The sequence below is a fragment of the Cucumis melo genome, chromosome 9 (assembly GCF_025177605.1).
Source record: "Cucumis melo cultivar AY chromosome 9, USDA_Cmelo_AY_1.0, whole genome shotgun sequence".
NCBI classification, from domain to species: domain Eukaryota; kingdom Viridiplantae; phylum Streptophyta; class Magnoliopsida; order Cucurbitales; family Cucurbitaceae; genus Cucumis; species Cucumis melo.
The window spans coordinates 4,132,788-4,153,044 of record NC_066865.1 but is presented as its reverse complement, the minus strand read 5'-3'; the positions used below and the strand labels follow the sequence as shown (position 1 = coordinate 4,153,044).

At 35.6% G+C, this 20,257-nt stretch overlaps 1 protein-coding gene and 1 long non-coding RNA gene across 11 annotated transcripts; one reads left to right on the top strand and one right to left on the bottom strand.

The window, feature by feature from the left end:
- Positions 1-948: 948 nt before the first annotated feature.
- On the bottom strand, positions 949-11,471 carry LOC127150904 (uncharacterized). 10 transcript variants are annotated; one of them, XM_051089656.1, is made up of 6 exons: positions 11,065-11,310; positions 10,874-10,965; positions 10,688-10,787; positions 10,394-10,443; positions 9,523-9,589; positions 5,351-8,899 (listed from the first exon to the last, which is right to left on the bottom strand). In XM_051089656.1, the coding sequence occupies exon 6, from the start codon at positions 8,892-8,894 to the stop codon at positions 5,859-5,861; it is 3,036 nt and encodes a 1,011-aa protein (XP_050945613.1). In that variant the 5' UTR covers positions 8,895-8,899; positions 9,523-9,589; positions 10,394-10,443; positions 10,688-10,787; positions 10,874-10,965; positions 11,065-11,310; the 3' UTR covers positions 5,351-5,858. The 10 variants fall into 10 exon arrangements, 9 of the variants coding, with proteins under 9 accessions (XP_050945613.1, XP_050945614.1, XP_050945615.1 ...); XR_007823474.1 differs by lacking the exons at positions 5,351-8,899; positions 9,523-9,589 and adding an exon at positions 949-1,252 and having other exon boundaries at positions 11,065-11,471; XM_051089657.1 differs by lacking the exon at positions 9,523-9,589.
- Positions 11,472-12,906: 1,435 nt separating this feature from the next.
- On the top strand, positions 12,907-14,920 carry LOC107991633 (uncharacterized). Its single transcript, XR_001763839.2, has 5 exons — positions 12,907-13,051; positions 13,158-13,253; positions 13,661-13,709; positions 14,100-14,273; positions 14,510-14,920. It is a non-coding gene; the product is annotated as an uncharacterized LOC107991633 (long non-coding RNA).
- Positions 14,921-20,257: the final 5,337 nt, after the last annotated feature.

The following is a 20,257-nucleotide window of genomic DNA, read 5'->3' as shown; positions in this document are numbered from 1 at the left end:
AAAAAGAATTAAGAGGTGAGATTTAAATTTACTGAAAGATAATTCATTTTCAAACAAATTTTATGAAGAAATCTTGAGCAAAGTTTGATGTTGATTAGTTGAATTTTGGCAGAGAAGACAGGGCATATTGTTTTCACGCGAAATCAACATATCTCTGGTTTTATTTAGCATTTCATAGTGTACCGGTGGAGTTAGGATCTCTATTTAGTATGGTTAAAAATCTTATTCAATTTACTACAATGCTTATGAAGAAATCGTGAACCAAAAACGACTAAAAATAAGTTAAATTATAGGGAAAATTTAAAGGGGTTGTAGTGAACGCTATTGTCGGAGTGGTTTTGTTTTGATGGATATCTCATATTATACACAGGGAATCAGAATTTCATGTCTTCATTTATGTTTTAGAGGACCTCACAATAAAGATTTTGACATAAAGAAATAGTATTTTAGATAAGTATTTCAAGAGTTATGATCATTTGAATGTCATGCTTGCGAATCTGGAAAATTTTGAGAAATGTGTGGAATATGATTTTATTTCTTAAAGTTAGACTTCTTAAGCATCATCTTTAGTGAGCCATATCAAGCATAACATATGAAGATCATAATATTTAGGTTTCTAATACTCAATTTTTTGTTGTTTAACCGACCAAGAGAAAATAGGTCGGGCCTACACATTGGGAAACTAGTTTAAGACTGTGAGTAACAAAAAGTTTTGAAAATTATTATTTAAAAAAAAAACATTGTTTCTTATAACTAAATGTAACGTGCTTGACTACAAGTTTATAAATGATATTTGATTTCTATGTTTACCTTTCGAGTATGAGTTTCAAGCTTAGATTTCGTAATGGAATCCACATGTTAGCACGTAATTAATGAGTTTTGAAAAGCAGTTGAAATGACATTTGTTTAAGTAAAGCATAGTTTAAGCAAGAATTATTTTAAGATTTTCAGGTTTTCCACAAACAAGCTGAGTAACTTTGAGTTTATGCAAGATTAAGATAAGCATACATGTTTTAATGTTTTCATATGCTTTATGATATTTCCATTGACTATATGACTCAAATCTTGAGCCTGAGGCTAGAGGATACTGTGGGCACACAGATTACATTCCGTTGTTGACGTTGAGTGTACTCCGTGACAACGATGCTATCGTGAGTTCTGGGCGAGGCCCACTACCACAAAGATGATAGGAGTGCTGGATGGACCCCACTACATCGTAAAACAAGTAAATGTCGGTTGTACTGGGCGTGCCCTACACAACGTAATGAAGTCATGTAAGTTAAATAGTTTATAAATAGGAAATGTCTTCCTAGATTTTATAGATAAACATATTAAATGTTTAAAGGAGTTGTTTTCTGAAAATATTTACGGTTAACGCTTTGTTTGTTAGATTTATAAGTTTTCAATCATTATCATGAGTTCTGAATTATAGTTTTAAAGTATTGTCACTCACTAGGCTATATAGCTTATCCTTCCAAAATGTTTTACCTACTTTCCAGGTAGAAATCGAGTTCCTGGTGCCTGATACACTGCCTTAGTCTGCTGGAGCTTCGGTATTGATTTCCAGTACATGGTTAGAGTTGTGCATAAAGTCTGTTGTGCTATGATGTATATATATCCTTGTATGATATAGATACTCTACAATTTGGGTAAGTTTAGGAGATGCGGTTGTGTAAACCTTTGTGGGTTATGTTTTGGTTAAAGTGTCTCCATGTTTACTTCCACAATCAGTTATTTTCGGGCTACATTTCATGTATGTTTATGATTAGTCTAGGTTCCACTCTGTTGTGTTGCATGTATAATAGTTTGTATACTAGATTAGCAAGTTTATCACATTAATGAATTCAGCAGAGTCGACGGATATCGGTAGAGAAAAGTTTTGTCGGTCGGCTTCACGCCATCTTTTGGTCTAAGCTACCAGGTAGTTCGAGAGGGGGTATGACAATAGTTGTCAAGATAGGGCGATCAATCTACATCTTAGTCTATAGCCTTGGTATCTTGATCTCCTACGTGCAAAATTAGAGGGACTAGTTCTTATGGAGATTCCCCTTGGTCTAATTCCATGCCTTATGACGAAAGGGGAGTCGACGTGGCATAAAGTGAAGATTGAGGGAAGAAACTTCCTTTTGAGATGAGAGTTGTAGAGAAAGAAAGAAAAAGAGAAAAAAAAGACTTGAACTTTCATGATCTCTAAATTCGATCTTTCATTCTCTCTTTACAGGAGCAAAGAAACTCAACTGTCAAGGAGAAGAGCAACTGGTTCACCAAACTCCGACCCAATATCCTATGTTCTTCAGGTCTGAAGGGATCCAATGCCCAACTACCGACTCCTCCCGGAATTACATTACCGAAGCGAAGCCAGGAATTGTTGTTAGTGGACACCTACCACTTTTCATAAGTTAGAGAGGCCCTCTTAAATACATGAAAAAAAATCACAGGGGCCAGAAAGACTCGATCATAGGAACTGAGACCACCTACGTGGTTGTCACACCCTCTCTCGAACTACCTTCTAGCTTAGACCAAAAGACGGCGTGAAGCTGACGGTCACACTTTTCTTTACCTGTATCTATTGACTAGCCTAAATCTTTTATGTGATAAACTTTCCAATCTAGTATATAAACTATTATACATGCAACAAAACACAGCGGATCCTAGACTAGTCATACACATACATGAAGTGTATTTCAGAAATAACTGATTTCACGAGTAAACCTAAAGACACCTTAACCAAAATAACCAACAAAGCTTTACACAACCGCAACTCCTAAAACTTACATAAACTGTAGAGTATCTATATCATACAAAGATGAATATGCATCATAACACAACAGACTCTATGTAAAACTCTAATCACGTACTGACAATCGATACCGAAGCTTCAGCATATTAAGGCAGTTTATCAGGCACTGAGAACTCAATCTCTACTGAAAAAGTATGTAAAATATTTTAGAAGGATAAGCTATAAAGCTCAGTGAGTGACTCAGTTTAAAACTAGAAATTTAAAAAGTAAGAGCACGTGAAAGCTTACACTTATAATTTTGTTGATACAAGTCGTAAACATAGACGTATAATAGTAAGAATAGCTTCTAAATTACTTAGTATATACTTTATTGAAATCTAGCAAGGCATATTAAATATACCAAAATATTTTAACTATCATGACAAATCTACGTTATGTAGGGAAAACCCAGTACACAAAGGTTTACAAGCTCTACGATGTAGTGGGGCTCACCTATCACTCCCATCGCCTTTGTCGTAGTGGGGCCTGCCCAGCACTCACGACATCATCATTGTTATGGAGTACACTCAATGTCAACAACGGAATCTAACCAGTGTGCACACGGTACCATATAGCCTGGGCTCAACACCTCAGTTATGTAGTTAATGGAAATATCAAAACAATCATACGAAAACATTTAAAACATGACTGCTATCTTATCTTTCGTAAAGTTCAATCTTACTTAGATTATTCGTGAAAAGCTGTAGTTCTTAAAACAAAACTTGGTAGCTCATGCTTTGTTTGAAACACAGTGGTTCAAATGATTTCCAAACATTCGATAATCACGTGCTAACATAAATTTTCATTAAGGAATCTAGTCTCGAAACTCATACTTGAAAATAATCATGGAATTCAAATGATTTTCAATGCTTTGTAAATAAACGTGTAGATCAGTCAATCATAATTAATATTTAGGAGAGAGAAAATATTTTTAAAAACTGATTTTGGTCACTCACAGTCTTAAACTAGTTTCCCGATATGTAAATTCGACCTATTTCCTCTTGGCATGTCAAACAACCAGAACCGAGTATTAGAAAACTAAATATTATGATCTTCAAATTTTATACTTAACATGGCTCATTAAGGAAAATGCTAAGGAAGTGTATCTTTAAAAAAAAAACAAAAAACAAACTCTACACACTTCTCAGAATTTCCACATCCGCTACACGATATTCAAATGATCATAACTCTTCCAATACTTAACAAAAATGATATGTTTTTATATCAAATTCTTCATTTTGAGGTCCTCTAAAACTTACCACAAGACATATAAATCTGATTCCCTGTGAATAAATTCAGATAATCCTCGAAACATAACAACTTCAAGAATCGCACGCACACGACCTCTTTAACTTGTCCCTACAATTTAACTTATTTTTAGTCGTTTTGGGTTCATAATTTCTTCATGAAAGTTATAGTGAATTGAATAAGCTTTCCAACCATACTAAATAGAGATCCTAACTCCACTGGTACACTCTGCAATACAAGAAAAACCAGAGACCTCCTGTTTTCTTTGTCAAAAAGCACCCTATGAACATCAGAATTTGCTCCAACTTTCTTCATAAAATTTGTTTGAAAATGAGTTAACTTTCAGTAAATGTAAACTTCACCTCTTAATTTCTTTTAAAGAGTTCAAACCGAATTAAAAACCAATGATGTATAGAATGAACCAAGATTCAGCCATGGATACACTTTGCTTGAGTTCTCCTTCTCTTCTTCAACCTCAAAACTCTAGTAACATTCCTCTTTTTCTTCCTTCCAAACTCTCTCTTAAATTTTCTCTGTAATTTGAAGAAGGAAAAATGGAAGATGGATGAGAACTTTTGAAGAAAAAACTTGGCGGTAGCTAACAAAACAAAATGCACCATTTTTTTTTAAAAAAATTTCCTTAACTCTCTCTTCTTCTTTATTTAATTCCACCATCCCCTTTTATCTCTTCTTTTCTCTTTTTCTTTTTATAAAAGTCCAATTATATATATATACATATACATATATACAAAATTTTCCTGCTCTTGCAAATATGACAATTATAGTATCATAAATTAGGCCCATAGCACATCATTTTTACATTAGATAAAATAGCAAAATTGAAGCTCAACCCGCATTTTAAAATTACGAAATTACGAAGTTACCCTTCAGTCATTACTGATACACCAATATATACGGTTGATACACCAATATATACGACTGATTAACCAATATATACCGTTGATACACCAATATATACCGTCGATACACCTGATTTGATGTACTGCTTGTACACTTTTTTTTACTCTCTAATACTTCACTGATACATATTATTAGTTTAAAACACTTGATATGTTGTTGATACACTCAATCAATTAAATACACTTGAAGCACTAAGAATGATACACTTTATATATCATTGATACACTTGTTATTGTTTCTTGATACACTCGATAGATTTAATACACTTAATCACTTGCTAAACTTTATTGATACATATTATTAGTTTGATACACTTGATATGTTGTTGATACAGTTGCTCAACTGTTGATATACTCAATCAATTAAATACACTTTGATGCACTAAGAATGATACACTTTATATATCATTGATACATGTTATGTATCGTTCATACACTTGTTATTGTTTGCTGATACACTTGATAGATTTAATACACTTAATCACTTATTAAACTTCGTTGATACATATTATTAGTTTGAAGATATGTTGTTGATACACTTTACTCAACTATTGATACACTTAATCGATTAAATACACTTGACGTGCTAAGAATGATACACTTTATATATCGTTGATACACTTGTTTGTTTGCTAATACATTTGATAGATGTAATGCACTTAATCACTTGCAAAACTTCATTGATACATATTATTAGTAAACACTTGATATGTTGTTGATACACACTGTTGATGTCACACCCCCTCCCGGACTACCTGCTACCTTAGACCGAAAGATGGCGTGAAGCCGACGTACAACGTTATTCTGTACCTGTATCTGTCGACTCTGCTTAAAACTTTCATGTGATGAACTTTCCAATCTAGTATATAAACTATTGTACATGCCACAAAACACATCGGATCCTAGGCTAGTCAAACACAGCTAGTCAAACACATACATGAAGTGTACCTTTGTCTCAGATTTAGCTCTTTTTGATCAAAAATATACTTCAGACTTTTATGATCTGTGAAAATATGGCACTTTTCCCCGAACAAATAGTGTCTCCAGATTTTTAGTGCTAAAACAACTGCTGCTAGCTCAAGATCATGGGTAGGGTAATTACACTCATGCTCCTTCAACTGCCTTGAAGCATAAGCTATTACATTCCCATCTTGCATAAGCACACAACCTAATCCTAGCCTTGAAGCATCACAATAAATCACATAGTCCTTCCCTGTTACAGGAAGTGCCAAAATAGGTGCTGTAACTAGTCTTTTCTTCAATTCCTGAAAACTTTGCTCGCATTTATCTGACCACTCAAACTTAACATTCTTCCTTGTCAAAGCGGTCAAAGGCAATGCCAATCGAGAGAAATCCTCAATAAAACGCCTATAGTATCCTGCCAAACCCAGGAAACTACGTACTTCTGTCGCACTAATTGGTCTTTCCCAATTGACAACCGCTTCTACTTTTTGTGGATCGACACTAACTCCTTTTGCTGAAACTACATGCCCCAAAAATACTACCTGTTCCAACCAGAACTCACATTTGCTGAACTTAGCGTATAACTTTTTTTCACGTAGAGTCTGTAGAACAATCCTCAGATGTTCCTCATGAGATTCTCTGTCAACTGAGTAAACTAATATATCATCAATGAACACAATCACAAACTGATCTAAATACCGATGGAAGATCCTGTTCATGAGATCCATGAAAACCGCTGGCGCATTCGTTAAACCGAATGGCATAACTCGAAACTCATAATGCCCATACCTCGTTCTAAATGCTGTCTTAGCAATATCTGATTCTCTAACCTTCAACTGGTGGTATCCTGACCTTAAGTCAATCTTAGAGAACAACGTTGCTCCCCTTAGTTGATCAAATAAGTCATCGATGCGTGGTAAAGGATACTTGTTACGTATTGTAACCTTGTTTAGCTGTCTATAGTCAATACATAATCTGAGGGTACCATCTTTCTTTTTCACAAAAAGCACTGGTGCTCCCCACGGCGAAACACTAGGCCTGATGTATCCCTTGTCAACTAGTTCCTGTAACTGCATCTTCAATTCTTTTAGCTCGCTTGGAGCCATTCTATACGGGGCCTGTGAAATAGGTGCTGTTCCTGGTAATAATTCAATGGTGAACTCAATCTCTCTATCAGGTGGCAAACCTGACAGATCATCTGGAAATACATCAAGAAACTCTTTCACCACAGGAACATCTTCTGGCTTTAGTTTTTCTCTCTGCACTACTACGATGTGTGCAAGAAACGCTGTGCAACCCTTCCTCAGTAATTTCTCAGCTTTCAAAACTGAGATTAGACTTCTAGAAACGGCCTTCCTCATACCTCTAAAAACCACTTCAGCAAAGCCTGGTTTTCTGAAAACCACTTCCTTCCTATGGCAATCCATAGATGCATAATGAGCAAATAAGAAATCCATTCCCAAAATTACATCTAACCTCTGCAACTCTAGTGGTAGCAAGTCCACTAGCAAACTGATACCTTCTACTAAAACTTCACAATTACGTAACACCTCATTAACAAGTAAAACGTCACCAACTGGAGTGTATATAGCTAACCCCTCAGATAAAGGCTCTAGCATCCTATTCAACTTAGTCAGAAATATACTAGAAACAAAGGAATGCGTAGCACCTGGATCAAATAAAACATCTGCAGGTACATTACAAATAAGAATCGTACCAGTAATAACGTCTGGTGCATCCTCTACTTCTTGTTGAGTCATAGCATAGACTTTTCCCTGTTGCCTCGGTCTTCCAACAACTCCCTTTTGCCTTGCACCACTGGTGCCCTCTGTTGGAACCACTGAAACTCTCGATTGCTCAATTGTCTGGGACCCAACTCCCTGATCTCTCTGAACTGTCATGTTCAACTGCGGACAATCTTTCTTGAAATGTCCTGGCTGTCCGCACTGGTAACATACACCAGCACCTACCAAACACTGACCCCGATGGTTCCTGCCATAACTCGTGCATGGTATTCGCCTGACGGTACTAGCAATGGACTCCTGACCTGGTTGCGATCTTACTGTTGATCTAATGGGTTGACTAGGTATTCTCTGGCTCTGTCTCTGAAAAACACTACCATAACTCACGTTCCTCGATGCTTGGCCTCCAGAGCGATTCTTAAAATCTTGACGGCTTGAAATATTTATCCCAGGCGTGAACCTCCGCTGCTCACGGCCTCTAAATCCACTAGCTGTTGAAGTCCCACGACTAAGCTCCACTGCCGATTTCTCTTCTGTTATACTCTGCTCCACACGAAGGGCAGTCTCCACTAACTGAGAGAAATTCGTCCACTTAGCAATGGCTGTAACTGGGGTACGTATTTCAAAACGCAACCCTCTTTCAAACCTTCGGCACCTGTCACTCTCAGAAGCTATAATAACGTCAGCATACCGTGAAAGCTCGGTATACTTCCTCTCATACTCAGCCACTGAAAGTGATCCTTGTTTCAACCCCAGAAATTCATCCCTCTTGGCTTCACAGTATGTGCTGGGATAATACTTATCTTCGAATATGCCTCTAAAAGTCTGCCAGTCTAAACCACGTGCATCACTGCGTCTTGCTAATATAGATTTCCACCATCCTTCAGCCTCTTTTTGCAACAAAAATGTGGCCAATCTAACCTTTCGCTCCTCAGGACAATTCATCACATCAAAACACTTTTCAAGCATATTCAACCAGTTCTCTGCATCAGCTGGATCTGTGGAACCTTCAAACACTGTAGCCCCTAACTTCTTCAGCCGTTCAATTCCGTATGCCTTTTCTGGATCACTAGGCTCTGCTCTATCTGTCCTTCCTATTTCCTGTGTTGTTCTCGCAAACTGCTCGTTTCCTGCACCACCTCGAACTCCTAGGGTACTAGATTCCCCTACAGATGGACCTTGGGTAGGACCTTGCATCCCGTCCTGATTCTGCCGGCGTCGTCTACCAGTACGTGGTGGCATGACTCCTATAATATGTCAACACATTAGACATACTATAAATACTTAACTCAAATGCATGATACTAAATGTCTACTCACGTATTAATAATAATTGGACTCACTTCTACCCTTACCTAGACCATACTCCACTAGTTCCCTTTAAGCTAACTTGACGTTCAACTATTTACTTTCCAGTTTCTTCTTAGAGCTAACCGCTCTACCTTAATTCCCATGGAGCAAACTGCTCTGATACCAAGTTGTCACACCCCCTCCCGGACTACCTGCTACCTTAGACCGAAAGATGGCGTGAAGCCGACGTACAACGTTATTCTGTACCTGTATCTGTCGACTCTGCTTAAAACTTTCATGTGATGAACTTGCCAATCTAGTATATAAACTATTGTACATGCCACAAAACACATCGGATCCTAGGCTAGTCAAACACAGCTAGTCAAACACATACATGAAGTGTACCTCAAAATTTACCAATTTCACGAGTAAACCTAAAGACACCTTAATCAAAATATAACCAACAAAATTTACACAACTACAGCTCCTAAAGCTTATACAAACTGTGGAGTATCTATAACATACAAGGGTGTGAATACATCACAACACAACAGACTTAATGCCCAACTCAAAACACGTACTGGCAATCAATAATGAAGCTTCCGCAGACTAAGGCAGTCTATCAGGCACCGGGAAGTCGATCTCTACCTGGAAAATGGGTAAAACATTTTGGAAAGGGTGAGCTATGGAGCTCAGTGAGTGACTCAGTTTAAAACTATGAATTTAAAGATAAGAGCACGTGAAAACTTTACACATATAAATCTGTTTATACAAGTCGTAAATGTAAATGTGTAATAGTAAGAATAGCTTCCTTAAATACTCAGCATGTTCATCATTGAAATCTAGCAAGGCATATCAAGTATATCGAAGCATTTTAACTATCATGACGAATCTACGTTGTGTAGGGTACACCTAGTACAACAACGTTTACAAGCACTACGATGTAGTGGGGCCCGCCCAGCACTCCCATCGTCTTTGTCGTAGTGGGGCCCGCCCAGCACTCACGACAGCATCGTTGTTACGGAGTACACTCAACGTCAACAACGAAATCTAACCAGTGTGCACACGGTAATCTCTAGCCTCAGGCTCAAGATCTCAGTCATGTAGTTAATGAAAATTTCATAAATCATCATAAAATATTAAAACATGCCTGCTTATAAATTTTACACAAAGCTCGAACTTTACTCAGCTCTTTCGTGGAAAATTGTAGTTCTTAAAACAAAACTTCATACTAATTCATGCTTTGCTTAAAATATTGTGGTTTAAATACTTTCCAAACATTTAATATCTACGTGCTAGCATAAATTTCTTTAAGAAATCTAGTCTTCAAATGTATACTTGAAAATAGTCATGAAATTCAAATACCTTTCATGGCTTCGTAAATAAACATTTATCGCATTCAATCATAATAACAGTTATGGAAAATATTTCAAAGTTGGTTTTGTCACTCACAGTCTTGGGCTAGATCCTTGGTCTATAAGCTCGGTTTAATTCTTCTCGGCCTGCCAACAACCCAACCGAGTATTAAAACCTTAAACATTCTGATTTCCTAAAGATATACATAACATGTCGCACCAAAGATGACGCTCGAAAACAAAGCTTAAGAAATAAAATCCTATTTCAACAATTCTCTAAAATTTCCAGATTTCTAACATAAACTTCAAAGAACTATAACTTTCTCAATACTTAACCAAAATGAGTGTTCTTTATATCAAACTCTTCATTTTGAGATCCTCTAAAACTTACCTGAAGACATATAAATCTGATTCCCCGTTCATAAACACATATAACCCTCAAAACAGAACCACTTCCAGAATCGCGCGCACACGACCTCTTTAACTTGTTCCTACAATTTAACCAATTTTTAGTCGTTTTTGGTTTACAATTTCTTCATAAAAGTTGTAGTAAATCGAATAAGCTTTCCAACCATACCAAATAGAAATTCTAACTCCACCCATACACTCTGAAATACAAGAAAAACCAGAGACCTCCTGATTTCGAGTGAAAACCAACTGCCCTGTTTTCTTCATCAAAAAGCACCAAATGAAAATCCGAATTTGCTCCAACGTTCTTCATAAAGTTTGTTTAAAAATGAGTTAACTTTCAGTAAATGTAAATCTCACCTCTTAATTCCTTTTGAAGAGTTCAAACCGAATTAAAAACCAGTGATGTGCAGAATGAACTAAAATTCAGCCATTGATACACTTTGCTTGAGTTCTCCTCCTCTTCTTCAACCTAAAAATTCTAGTAAAATTTCTCTTCTTCTTCCAAACTCTCTCTTAGAAGTTCTCTGCAAATTGAAGAAGGAAAAAGAACAAAAAAAATAAAGGGAACTTGGATGTCTTCAAACTTGGCGGTGAAGGGAAGGGAAGAGAAGAAGAAGAAGAAAAGAGAAAATGAAATTTTCTTCTCCTTTTCTTCTTTTTGTCCTTTCTTTTCTTCCTTTTCTTTAATTAATTTAATAAAACTATTTAATATATAAATATATATATATATTTATATTTACACTTAATTTCCATTTTTTTTCTTTTTTTTTCCACATTTAAAGAAATTAAACCAAGAAAATATCGGGTTTACAGTTGATACACTCAATTAATTAAATACACCTGATGCACTAAGCATGATACACTTTATGTATTGTCGATACAGTTGTTATGGTATGTTTACAATCTTAATAACATGTTGAACATCATTATCGCCTATAGTTAAAAAATTAAAACTGAAAGTTTAATACATGACTCAACCTGAGTTTCAGTATGAATCAAGTTCACAAAAGAATCAAATGATGATATCGCTCCATCAACCAAAACACAATTTGTTTTGTAATCCACATAGTAATGTTACTCATCCCATTGACCACTCTGAAAAACAATTACTGCCAATTTAACCATAACTACAATGAACTGCAACAATTTTAGAAAAATAAAAAACACGTAGTAAGTATATCAGTCAACTAATACATATAATATAAGTATATCATACCGTTGATATAAAAAACTGATACAAATTAAAAAAAAAACAGAACCAAACGTAACTAAATAAAACCAAACTGATCTACAAAGTTCCTTTCAATAAAAGATATTATGAACAAATAAAAGAGATGAGGAAGAATTAATCGTAGCCCTAATTTTAATAAATAATATATGAGCAATTTACAGAAATAATATTAGAGCTTCAAAAAAGGAAAAGAAATACATACATAATTCTTGTTTTCCCTGAAGAAAAAATGAGGAGAATAGGAGAAGAAGACGAGGAGAAGATGATTAAAAAAAGAGAAGGATGGTGGAGAAGAACAGTGGAGAAGAGGCAGAAGAAGACGAGGAGAAGAGAAGTAGGTGAATAGGAGAAATGGTGAAGAAGAACGATAGAGAAGAGAAGAAGAAAACAAAAAATGAAGGAGAACAATAAAGAAAAATGAAAGAGGAAGAGAAAACACCAAAAAAGGACAATTTTGGAATAATAAAAAGAATAAAATAAGAAATATCAACCAAAATTAAAAAGTTGCTATATTTGCAAAATTAAAAATGTTAGTGCTAATATTGCTAAATTGGATTTTTATTGTGCCACCCAATACAATTTCCCTTTCTTTTATTCCTTTTAAAAAAAATCCAAAGAATATATCGGGTTTACAACTTACCTTCCCCTTAGAAAATTTCGTCCTCGAAATTTAGATGTCCTTAACTGAAAAGTATCGGGTATCTCTTCTTCATCTGATCTTCTGGTTCCCAAGTTGCCTCCTCAACTCTGTGAAGTGTAAACCCGAGATTTCCCTAGGATCATTTTCTCTTGTCATCATAGTTGGGATTACTAAGCTAAAAGAAGAAAAAAAAAAGAGAAAAGAAAGGAAGTGGAATTGGACAACAAGCCCACCACCACAAGCCCATTTGTTTTTTCAGCCCAATTTCATTTCTTTCCTCCATTATTTTCTATCTAAACTTTCAAGATCACTTTGAGGAGAGAGTGAAGGAAGAAGAAGAAGAAGAATTTCGTGGTTTGAGGTTGAAGATGATAGGAAAAAGTTCATGCAAAACCAGCCATTGCAGAATCTGGGTGCAACTGTCAACCTCTGGTTGTTTTGTTTGGTTTGAGCTATCTAGAAGGAACTAAGAGGTAAGGTTTGATTTTCTTGTAATTTAGTTCATTTTTCAAAAACTTTCATGAAGGAATCTTGAGCTGAATAGTATGAGAATTTAATGGGTTTTGAAATTGAAAACAGAACACAGGATTTTCGAGCAAACCAGGTGGATTTCTGGTGTTCTCTGATCCTTTGAGTATTCTGGAAGTACACAAGTCGAATCAGAAGCTCTATTGGGTATGGTTAGAAAGCTTATTCAATATCCTACAACGTTCATGAAGATTGTGTGAGCCAAAAATGACTTTAAGTGGGGTTAATAGCAGGAGATAGATAAGGAGTGGTAGAGAACCTCGAATTCTGTATTATCTGTGTTCGGGGCAATTCTGGACGAATTGGTTGAGAATCTCGTTTTTATTTCTTCAGATAAGTTGTAGAGTGTTCGAAAAGGAAGATTTTTATGTGTATTTCATTAATTTGGGTTAAGTTTTGAGGAAGTTATGGGTGTTGGAAGTTAGAATATCAAATCTGGAAAATCTGAAAATGTGGGTTGTAATGTGATTCTTAATCTAATTGTTTAGAAATTCATGAGCATGGAAGGACAAAACCTATCTATGATTCTAATGCTCGGTTTTGGTTGTTGACAGACCAAGAGGAAATAGGCCGAGTCTACAAACCAGGGAACTAGATAAGATTGTAAGTGACAAAACAATTTCTAAAATGTTATTAAACAGTTGTTCATAATTACATGTTTTACATGTTTTTCTATGAATGATACATGTTTTTGTGACCGGTTTCAAACATGAGTTTTGAGCTTAGATTTTCTAATGAGGGTTATATTCGAGCACGTGGCTAATGGCTTAATGAAAAGTAGTTGAAACGATATCTTTTAAAGTAAAGCATGTGTTAGCAAATATTGTATAATGATTTAAAATTTTTCACGAGCAAATTGAATAAACTTGAGTTTTACAAAAGATAATGATAAACAGGCATGTTTAAATGTTTTCATGTGACTTCACGGAGCTTTCCATTCATTACATGACTGAGATATTGAGCTTGAGGCTATATGGTACCGTGTGCACACAGGTTATATTTCCGTTGTCGACGTTGAGTGTACTCCGTGACAACGATGCTTTCGTTAGTGCTGGGTGGGCCCCACTACGACAAAGACGATGGGAGTGCCAAGCGGGCTCCACTACATCGTAGGACGAGTAAACATTGGTTGTATTGGGCGTATCCTACACCACGTCGATCGGTCATGTTAGTTAAAATATTTGATGTACTTGTTATGCTTTGTTAGATTTTTTTTTATGATGAACTTGGAAAATATTTTAGAAAGCCTTATTTATTACACGTTTATGTTAAATGCTTTGTTTGAACATATTTATACATCTAAAGGTTTATCACATGTTTCAACGTCCGTATTTAGAGTTTTAAATTTAGTCACTCACTAGGCCTCGTAGCTCATTCTTTTCAAAATGTTTCCCACTTTTCAGGTAGAGATTGAGCTCCTGGTGCCTGATACACTGCCAACGTCTGCTGAAAGTTCAGAATCAAACTCCAGTACGTGGTTGGAGTTGTATTTTGAGTCTGTTCATGTTGAAATGTTTTGTAAGGTTTAAATAATATCGTCTTGGAGGTCGTGATCATAAAACTCTAGTTGTATAGGTTTTGGTCGTGATGTTTATATCAGGTTATTTTACAAACCAAGTGATGTCAGGGCTGCATCTTATGTATGTTGGGAAGGTTTTTGTGGTTTCCTCTATGTGGTGTTCCATGTTGAATATTCTATATCTAAGATTGGTATGTTTATAGGGCTTAACATTCAGTAGGGTCAGCAGGGATCGTTAAAGGAGACGATGTCTGTTGGCTTCACGCCGTCTTTCGAGCTAAGACAGTAGGTGGTCCGGGAGGGGGTGTGACATGATGTCTCCATAAAACCTTTATTAGTGGAATCGTCTTGTTTCTCAAAACTTTTTCCTTTCTATCGAGAATCTAAACTGGTTCTTCAACATAACTCAAATCTTCTTTTAATTCAACCGGTTGCTCTTGCAACACATGTGATGGATCTCAAGTCTTTTATTTATATATATATAAATATATACATATATACCAAATTTCCATTTTCTTTTATTCCTTTTAAAAGAAAGTCCAAAGAATATATCGAGTTTACAACGGTAGTAAAGGAAAACCACCTCGATCGGATGAGAGTAAGCAAGAATGTTGTTTAGGCCCCTTGCCTTGAAATAATTTACACGCGGCCACCAACTTTTCCAAAATCAAAGGAGATCCACTAGTTATTGTTCACGAAATAAGAGATTTGTCACAGCACCTATTCTAACACTTCATGTAATAGGGAAAGAGTACCTATTTATTCTAATGCCTCAAGGCAAGGATTAGATTGTGTGCTTATACAGAAAGGTAAAGTAATAGCTTATGGTTCAAGGCAGTTAATGAAGCACGAGTATAATTACCCTACCCATGATCTTGAATTAGTAGTAGTTTTAGCATTGAAAATCTGGACACATTATTTATTTGGTGCAAAGTGCCCCATTTTTACATATCTAAGAGTTTAAAGTATACCTTTTATCAGAAAGAGCTTAATCTAAGACAGAGATGACAGCTAGAACTGATTAAAGACTATGATTGTACCATATAGTACCATCCAGATAAGGCTAATGTAGTAGTATATGCATTAAGTAGGAAGTCGAGACTTCTGAAGAGTGCCTTATGTGGTATATGAGCAAGCTTGCGAAGTGAGTTAAGAGGCTTCAATCGGTTGTGCTTGCAAAGAGTTCAAGAGTCTTTTAGCTAAATTTGAAGTTTGATCTTCCCTAGTAGCAGAGATTGTAAGACGACAGCAAGAGGATAGTAATTTGCAGAAGATGCTTGAAAAGTGAAAGCAAGGCCAAAATGCTGAATTTGAGTTGAGATTAGACGTAGCCATAGTTAAGATGGGAAGACTATGTGTTTCGAGTATTAATGAGCTTAAGGATGTTGTACTAGAAGAAGCTCACAGTTCCATTTACGTTATACATCTAGAAAGCACCAAGATGTACAAGACTCTAATCAACACTTATTGATTGCCTTGTTTGAAGCGAGAGATAGCTGAATATGTTGTTAAATGTTTGATTTTTCAACAAGTTATACTAGTGAGATAGAGGCTAAGAGGATTCCTTAACCCTTTTCTAGTGCTAGACTAGAAGTGGGAGCACATTACTATGGATTTTCTATTTGGGTTACCTCGTATTTCTAGTGGACATGATGGTATATGGATAATAATAGATAAACTCACCAAGATAGCACGGTTTACAATGATTAAAGTGACGTCTACAATAGATCAGCTAGCTAAGCTATACGTTGACAGGATTATGAGTCAATATGGAGTACAAGTGTCCATAGTTTCAGACAGGGATCCCAAGTTTACTTCTAAGTTTTAGCCTAGTTTGTAGAAAGCATTGGGAACAAAGATGAAGTTCAGTACAACCTTTCATCCTTATACAAATGGTCAGTCAGAACGGACCATACAGATCTTAGAAGACATGTTGAGAGCATGTGTCCTTTAATTTAAAGGAAGTTTGGATACCAACTTATCATTTATGGAGTTCGCTTACAATAACAGATATCAGTCTAGTATCGACATGGCACCATTTGAGGCTTTGTATGGCAGACCATGCATAACTCCTATATGTTGGAACGAAGTGGGAGAGCGAAAGCTAGTTGGTCCTGAGTTAGTACAGATCATGATAGACAGTATTAAAGTGATTAGAGAAAACTTGAAAATAGCTGAAGATCGATAGAAGAGCTATGTAGATAGCAACAGAGAGACTTGGAATTCCAGGTTGGAGATTAAGTTTTCTTGAAGTTATCTCCGTGGAAAGGTGTTCTTCATTTTGGAAGGAAATGAAAGTTGAGTCCTAGATATATTGGTGCATACAAAATAACAGAAGAAGTTAGGCTAGCAGCCTACAGACTTGGGTCGTTAGTAGAATGTTCTCGAATACATGATGTGTTTCATGTATCAATGTTCAGGAAATATATTCCAGATTTGTCAAATGTGTTGCAAGTGCAAACGGTGGAGCTTTAAGGGGACTTGAGTTATGAGGAGGAAAAAGTTCAGTCCTCGACAGAAAAGAGCAAGTTTTGAAAAACAAGACGAGCACACTCATGAAAGTTCTTTGGAGACATAACGGAATAGAGGAGGCAACCAGAGAGTAAGAAGAAAAGATGAAAAGGAGTTACCCAACACTCTTCACATAAGGACTTCTAGATTTCGAGAACAAAATTGCCCAAAGAGGAGGTAAGTTGTAAACCCGAGATTCTCTTTTGGATTCTTCTCTATTGTCATAGAATATAAGAAGTTGAACTTGAGTTATTGAATAAGAAAAGGGTAAAGTTTTTTGTTCAAGTTGTGTTAATCAATTTTGAATTAAAAAAAAAAAAGAAAGCAAAGGAAAAAGAAAACAAACGTGAAATTATATATATATATATATATATATATTTGTTTTTAAAAAATGGAATAAAGAAAAGAATGAGGAAAAGTGGGAGTGAAGGGAAGTTCATTTGGTTTTCTTTCTCATTCTTCTCTACCGCCAAACGCTTCTTCCCCATTTTCTCATCTCCTTTGGGTTCTTAAACTTCAGAAAGATGTTGAGGTAGAATATGAGGAAGAAGAAGAAAAGGAAAGAGTTATGAATTAAGGTAAAAGAGATGAAGAAAATCATGAAAGGATAGACAGCCATGGCAGAAGCTTGGTGTTCACAGACATCTTCTGGTTTTGAATCTTGTTTGAACTTATACCAAAGAATTAAAAGATGAATTTTTTTTTTTAGAAATTTCATTCAATTTCTAACCAATTATGTGAAGGAAGCAAGAGCAAATTTGGATTTTACATTTGTGTGTTTCTAATAGGCATTCAAGTCTTAAATTTGGGTGCGAATTCGTGAATGCTCTAGTTTTTCAAGTTTTCTAGATCGAACAAAGAGAGTTAGAACCTCTATTAGGAATGGTGTCAAAGCTTATATAATTTCCTACAACCTTTATGAAGAAAGTATAAGCTACAAATAACTGGAAATAAGCTTAATTTAAGGAGCAAGTCAGGGGATTATAGCATACTCCATTTTTTACTCTCTTTATTTCGGGCTATTTCTGTAGCAATATATTGGAATCTCATTTTTCATCCTTCAAGTAAGTTGAAGATGATTTAAAAATAAATATTTTGATTTAAAGTACATTAATTTCGATGAAGTATTGAGAAAGTTATGAATGTTTTAAGTTAAGCTGTTAAATCTAGAAAATTCTGAGAAAATAGAAGAAATACTCTTTTTTGCCTAAGTTTATAATAGTTGAATGTCATCGTTTGTGCATCATCAAAAGTTAGTATAAAGATACCAAATTATATAAGATTTTGACGCTCAGTTTTAGTTTGTTTGATAGGCAAAGAGGAACTCAGCCGAGTCTACACCAGGAAACTAGCCTAAGGATTTGAATGACAAAACAGATTTCAAAATAGATTTCTAAATTGTTATCTATGATTATATTTATTTGAATAGTACATGATTTCTATGAACAGTTTCAAGCACAAGTTAAAGGTTAAGTTCTATGATGAAATTTATATATGAGCACATTATTATCGACATTCTAAATAGTAACTGAAACCATATCATTTTAAGCAAGTTTTTTTTTTTAGATTTTCAGTTTTCCACGAACAATCTGAGTAAGCTCGAGCTTTACGAAAGATAAATATAGTAGACATATTTTAATGATTTTATGATGTTTCTATTAATTACATGACTGAGATGTTGAGCCCAATGATATATGGTACCGTGTGCACACAAGTTAGATTCCATCGCTGACGTTGAGGGCACTCCATAGTAACGATGTTGTCGTGAGCGCTGGGTGGGCCCCACTATGACAAAGACAATGGGAGTGCTAGGCAGACCCCACTACATCGTAGAGCTTGTAAACGTTAGTTGTACTGGAAGAGCCCTACACAACGTAGATTTATCATGTTAGTTAAAATGTTTTGATATACTTGATATGTCTTGCTAGATTTTAATGATGTGCATGTTGAGTATTTAAGAAAGCTATTCTTATTAGTATACGTTTATATTTTCAACTTCATTAAAGAGATATATATGTGTAAATTTTTCACATGCTCTTATCTTTAGCTTTATAGTTTTAAATTGAGTCGCTCACTAAGCTTTATAGCTTACCCTTCCAAAATGTTTCACCCACTTTCCTCAGGTAGAGATCAAGTTGTCAGTGCCTGATAGACTGCCTTAGTTTGCTAAAGCTCTCTTATCAATTGTCATTACGTGATTGGAGTTGTACATGGAGTCTATTTTGTTATGTTGTATATGTCTTTGTAAGATCTAGATACTCTACAGTTTGTAAGATATCTTCAAATGCTAACTTCTCTTTATCTACCTTGCACATGATTCCATATATCTCTTTTTTAGTGAAGGTGATTCAACCTGTAGAAGAAAGGTCAGACGGAGGACTCAAATGTCTGCAATAAGAAAGGAATTCAACTTCTAAGAATAATCATACATGAGAGGTCTCCTTCTACGCCGGTCAAAATGATACGATGAGAACAAAGAATTGAAGAAAGATTCCCGCAAAAGAAATAATCCCATATTCAAATAATGGGTTTCTCTCCTTTCATTCAACACCTTGTTCATTGAAGTGAATAAAGAAAGTCGATGAATAAAGACTTTTCTCAAGTTCATAAGTGAATGGAAAGTTCCTCTTTCAACTTGTTCACCATCGCTTTCTAGTAATAGCAAGAAGCCATAAAAGATGAACCTACTAAAACCTACTTACCGTTTTTTGTTTCTTTATTTGATTTCAAAAGAGCCCATCTCATAAAATAATTGAGGAGAGCTCTCTGACTTTCTTTCGGAGCTTCGCTCTTTTACCCAATATTGAAATTCAATCCTCTACTCTACCCTCACAAGGTAGTTCTTCCTCTGGTTTAGGCCAATTGTAGAAGTTGGGGTTTCAAGGGCTCGCTCTTGATTCAGTGGTTTCATACTTCATCCGCTTTGCTATTTCTTTACTCTTGTAGAATGAATGAGGAGTATGATGAAATAAGGGATTCGTCAATCAATATAGCTATAGGACAAGGACAGAGGATAGGGACTCCCCACCAAAAGGATCAAGGAAAGCCTACTGATCATACGCATTGGCAGTCAATGCCCACTACGAAGCGGGTTTGAGGGGTTTGGTCTTATGTCCCGTCT